The 6,000-nt window shown below is 35.0% G+C and overlaps 1 protein-coding gene across 1 annotated transcript in view; it reads right to left on the bottom strand.

Moving 5' to 3' along the window:
- Positions 1 to 490: 490 nt before the first annotated feature.
- Positions 491 to 6,000, bottom strand: part of KIF20B (kinesin family member 20B) — a 100,070-nt gene continuing 94,560 nt past the window's right edge. The window contains exons 33-34 of the mRNA XM_051981620.1: positions 4,099 to 4,241; positions 491 to 1,234 (exon numbers count right to left, since the gene is read on the bottom strand). Of these exons, the coding sequence (XP_051837580.1) occupies positions 1,157 to 1,234; positions 4,099 to 4,241 (221 nt within the window). The 3' untranslated portion in view covers positions 491 to 1,156. The remainder of the gene's footprint in view (positions 1,235 to 4,098; positions 4,242 to 6,000) is intronic.

The raw sequence follows: 6,000 nt of genomic DNA, 5'->3' as shown, positions 1-6,000 counted from the left end.
ATAACATATTCATGTCGTTATCTCCCTCTCTCAATATGACAGCAGATGAAACAGAAACCTATTTCTTAATATCCATATTCTTCTAGTGATGTTGTATGAATGAAAGCTATAGAATACATACATCATTCTCTTAAGAACGTGAAGTTGGAGATAACTTTAAAGGGCAATGGAAAAGTATTATATACTGTATTACAAATAAGATTTGCAAAATACTATTGATCTAACAAATGTCATCAAAGAAATATGTGATTAGTTAAAAACTAGTTTAGTGGTCAAGTAAGTAGAGCAGGAGATAATTGGTAAACAATCTGCATGTTCAGTTGTCATCAAAAAAATACAATAAAGACCCCAGCAAAATGGACAGAACCCATGAAAATAAATTATGGAAGTTAATGGAAAAAGTTATATAGGATTAGCAGGTGTGAATCTGTTCAAGATAGACCTCAGTGGAAGAAAATTTTCTATCAATGAGACCACAGACCCATAAACATAGTCTGAAAAAGATATTTATTTCTTTGACATTACTAGCACATGATTGATTTTTGTAAATGTTATGTGTCACGCATAGAAAGATTTAGATGGGCAGGACATACATTGAGGCTGAGAGATAATGTGGTACTTGATATCAGAAATATAAAAGCATTTCAGTATTTTGAATGGATAACCTATAGAAAATTTATGGGAAGACAGAGATGAGTGTAGCACAGAATGGGCAGGCAGGGATAGTTTATGAGCGGCATTGGTGAAATCCAAACTGATGAGATCACTGATCCATGAATATTTATGCTTAATTTTTAAAAATTATTCCCCTTTCGAAACCAGAGCTTCTTTTCCATGTACCAAAGCCAAGGAAAAACAAGTCAGGAAGTAGTATCCTGCTTAACAATTCTCCTTAACCTCCTACCTTCATATTCAGTCACCTGGAAATTTGTACACACAAAAAGGTTACTTTTCCAAGTCTTGGTATTCCAAAAGGAATAGTTCTTGATATCTTCTTTAATGAATTACAAGTATAAAGTATATATATAAAAACATGAATGTATACAGAAAGAATTAAGGAACCATACTATATACAAATCATCTTTTAAAAAAGGGTAAGGTATAAATTACACTGATTAAGAATGAGAAGTCCGTTAAAATATTCTCCAAATCTGACTTATTTGGCTGTTCTGGCTCGGAGTCTTCGTTTGAGAATCTGGTGATCGCTTTCTTTTTCTTTTGGATCCATAAAAATCTGAAATGGATTAAGATTTATATGACTTTTTGATGAAGAACAATGGTCTCACACTTATTACTACTTCTTTTACTATTTATACTTAAATGATTATGAATTAAAAGTGGCAGCAACACAGGTACAGATAACTGCTGTTTTGATATCCTGTTTGATTAACTACACACCAATTTTTATAGACATAAAATAATTTTTTAAGCAAATAATCGTAAAAACAAAAGCATCTAATAATCCATATATTAAAGTGTGAAAATGTTAGTCAAAAAGAATCATGAAACATATTTTTATATGTTATAGAAACATAAATTATGCCGAGTTTCACACGTGTATAGAAATGGCAAAATTGTAAGTGGCAAATGTGAACAGCTTTATTGGAGACCCTGATGATCAGGTGAAAGAAAAGTTTATAGCTGTGAGATCTACAGAGCAAAGGGTGAGAAGTAAGATTCAAATAGAGAAAGAAGAAATACAGTATGAGTTGCTACCAGGTCTGAAATTATCTAACTCCCTCAAACTACCTAACTTTCAAAACTTAGCCACTATGTTTTATGTTGTGTGACTGTGGATAAATTCTCCCTGTGGGCTGCATATTCTCTTCCTGGCAAAGTAATGGTGGTTACCTAGATTTACCATAAAGGTTTTTTTTTAAGCTCTAAAATTCTATTATTCTAATAAGCAAAGGCTTATGGACAGGAAAGCCATCAACATTTCAAAATAATTGGACAACTTCTACTTTCCCCTCCCAAGTTCTGCCACTTCCAAGTTTCTTTCCTTTGGCAGACTGCCACTGTTGCTAGCAGATCTTTCAAAATGTTTATAGATTACTTCCTGCTCAATTCTCTTCTATAATTGCATTTCCATTCAACTTTCTCTGCTTATTCAACCAAGCAAATATACATATGAAAAATAAGAACTTCTAGTATAGTCATTTATAATTCAATTTCATAGAGAAAGGGTAGAGAAGAGACTGGGTCCTACTTTGAAAAGATTTTCTTTTTTTAGCTATTTATTTATGTCCCAACAGCAGAAGTGATAATAATAGTGGGTTATAGCATCACGGAAATTCAGAGTTGAATGGATTCCCAGAAGACATACTGGTCCAACTTAAACTTAAAACAGGATCTTCACTACAATAGCTATCCCCAAAGTAGTGGTCCAGTTTGTATCAACATCAAGTGAGGGAGAATATACCACCTATACCTTCCAAGACTATTTGATCCAATCAATTTTCATCATTAGATTGTTTTTACTTATATTAAGCCTTAATTTGCTTCTCTGAAGATCACAGGATAGTTTTTTAAATACTTAGAAACAGCTGCCAAATTTCCCCAAAATCTTCTCTACTTTATAGTAAACTTCCCATATATATTCCTTTTTGCTCCCTGATACTTCCCCAGACCCTTGTGAAGTGAATTTTTTGAACCAAGCTTAAAATTGTATTTATCTCTTAACAGTAATTTAATGATAGCACCTTAGCCTATTAAATTTCATCTTATTTCAAAGGATATTCAAAGGATATGAACAGACAATTTTCAGAGGATGAGATTGAAACTATTACCACTCATATGAAAGAGTGTTCCAAATCATTATTGATCAGAGAAATGCAAATTAAGACAACTCTGAGATACCACTACACACCTGTCAGATTGGCTAAGATGACAGGAAAAAATAATGATGAATGTTGGAGGGGATGCGGGAAAACTGGGACACTAATGCATTGTTGGTGGAGTTGTGAACGAATCCAACCATTCTGGAGAGCAATCTGGAATTATGCCCAAAAAATTATCAATTTGTGCATACCCTTTGATCCAGCAGTGTTTCTATTGGGCTTATATCCCAAAGAAATACTAAAGAAGGGAAAGGGACCTGTATGTGCCAAAATGTTTGTAGCAGCCCTGTTTGTAGTGGCTAGAAACTGGAAAATGAATGGATGCCCATCAATTGGAGAATGGCTGGGTAAATTGTGGTATATGAATGTTATGGAATATTATTGTTCTGTAAGAAATGACCAGCAGGATGAATACAGAGAGGACTGGCGAGACTTACATGAACTGATGCTAAGTGAAATGAGCAGAACCAGGAGATCATTATACACTTCGACAACGATATTGTATGAGGACATATTTTGATGGAAGTGGATTTCTTTGACAAAGAGACCTGAGTTTCAATTGATAAATGACGGACAAAAGCAGCTACACCCAAAGAAAGAACACTGGGAAACGAATGTAAACTATCTGCATTTTTGTTTTTCTTCCCGGATTATTTATACCTTCTGAATCCAATTCTCCCTACGCAACAAGAGAACTGTTCGGTTCTGCAAACATTTATTGTATCTAGGATATACTGCAACATATCCAACATATAAAGGACTGCTTGCCATCTAGGGGAGGGGGTGGAGGGAGGGAGGGGGAAAAAAATCGGAACAGAAACGAGTGTCAATATAATGTAATTATTAAATAAAAAATTAAAAAAAAAATAAATTTCATCTTATTAAATTTGGTCCAAGGTGCTAGTTTGTCAATAACTCTTTGGATACTGAATCTGTTGTCTATTTTGTTAGCAATCTCTTCCAGTTTTGTGTCATCTGAAAACTTATGAGCATACTCTTTATGCTGGGGATTCTTAATTTTTGGTATCCCCAGGTAAACTATGGCCTGCAGGCAAAATCTAGTCCACCACCTGTTTCTGTACTGGCTATCATTTGTTTTTAAGAATGGTTATTATTTTTTTGAAAATTCATTCCTATACCTGCGTACAAGGCATTTCTTTCTTATACATTTGGTCTGGATAAAAATATCCAAATCATAAGATTTGGAATGTTAACATATTCCTGACTGCCAAATCCCAGACACAAGAATTTTACTTACCACTTGGCCAGCAATATCTAAAGGAGTGGAAATCTCACTTGTATACAATTTCCGTTTAGCTCGCTTTGGTCGGGATCCATTTTCTTTACCTATCTCAGCAATAGCAAGCTTTGAAGGGCTCATTTTTTCCATCAGCTTCTTTGCTAGAAAATAAAGTTTAATTTCTTAAAATTCATCTAACAAAACAATTTATATTACGGGGGTGGGGAGGGGGGGAAGAGAAATTCTAGGGACAACTCTCCTGAAACTAGAGTGTATCCCTTGAAAAGATATAAGAGATAATGACTCCTGAAATGGTACTTTGGAAAGAGAAGGTATTAAAGACTTCCAATCCTGCTCTCAACAATTTTGACTAATAATAAGTTCCTGCATATAAAAGACACTGTGCCAGGAGCTAAGAAATACAGACAGAAACAAATTAGCCCCTGCCCTAAAGAAGTTTATATTTTACAAAGCAGTTTCAGGAAAAAGAGAGAACATTAAAAACCAGAAGGATCAAAAAAGAGAAGGCAATAGATGAGCTGAACTTTGAAGGAAGCTGGGAAGTTGTAAGGAGAGAGGGGATGGGGTGATAATGAAGCAGTGTATCCCACAGGGACAGCCACAGAAGTAGGAAATGGAATGCTGTATCTCAAGAATAACTAGGAGATCAGTTTGACAAAAAGACAGGATATATAAAAAGATAATAATATGAAATAAGGATTTAAATATTGAGCTGATCTTTGGTGACAAAGAGTAGCAAACTGAGGGGATGCTCATTAATTGGGAAAAAGCTAAATAAATTATGTCATATAAATGTGATAGAATTGTTGCTCTCATCTTTCATTTTTTTTGAAGACAACTAATGGCATCACAGATGATGTTCTGACTTGCTCATGAATTTTATTTTCATGAAGAAGTGCCCCAAAGCCATTAATCATATTCTCTCTTCCAGAGTCATCAAAGTCTAGTGACAGGACAAAATTCAAAATGACTGGCGATGGCCTGGGATATAGTGGATGACCTTGGCATCTCTGATGTCTAACCAACCTCTGAGCACTCCACAGAACCTGATTTGGCCACCTTCATGTCTAATGGAGCAAATAATTCTCATTTACTCATTCTGCTGGGGGAAGTTAGGGGACAACTAAGTCAATGACTGCTTTAAGGCTTGCAAGTACTCTCAACATAGTTTAGTTCGTCCGCCAAGGTAGTTTTACTATGTCCTACGGTTTTTGAACCACAGGTAAGAGTGGAGGGAATCAAGGAAAAACAAAGGTATATGAGCAGCCCTAAAGAAGACAGAGCAAGCTCTTACACCGGAAGTGCTGGTCCTCCTTGAACATCTCATATGCCCATGGGATACCATGGGGATGAAAGAAACGATGCAGGAAATGGTTACAGAGAAGCCTGAGAAAACTCAAATGAAATGATACAGAGTGCAGTAGACAAGAGAGAATAATTTGTACATTAATAATATTTGAAAGACAAATAACTTTGAAGGACTTCGGAACTCTGATCAAGCAATAATCAACTATGATTTCAGAGGACAAGTAATGAATCATGTCAGGCTCATCCTCTCAGAGCGGAGACCAAGACATGCTTTTTTAGACAAGGTCAAAGCCAGACTTGTTTTGCTTGGCTCTATATATTTGTTACACATTTTGCTTGTGATGGGAGTGTTATAAAGGAGGAAAGTGAAATGGGAGGGAAATTAAGTTTAAAGAACTAAAAATAATAACAAAAAGTAAATTAGTATCAGGCTGAGGGATTTGAATTTTATCTTAAAGGCAATAAGAAACTTCTCATGATTAGATATTCTAATTAGTGAGAACAGATGTGAGTACCAAAAGATAGAATATACAAAGATAAGAGAACCTATGACAAAATTTAAGGAACACTCACATTAAGGTGTAGGAATTA

Source organism: Antechinus flavipes, chromosome 2 (assembly GCF_016432865.1).
Source record: "Antechinus flavipes isolate AdamAnt ecotype Samford, QLD, Australia chromosome 2, AdamAnt_v2, whole genome shotgun sequence".
NCBI classification, from domain to species: domain Eukaryota; kingdom Metazoa; phylum Chordata; class Mammalia; order Dasyuromorphia; family Dasyuridae; genus Antechinus; species Antechinus flavipes.
This window is presented reverse-complemented; position numbering and strand designations above follow the sequence as displayed.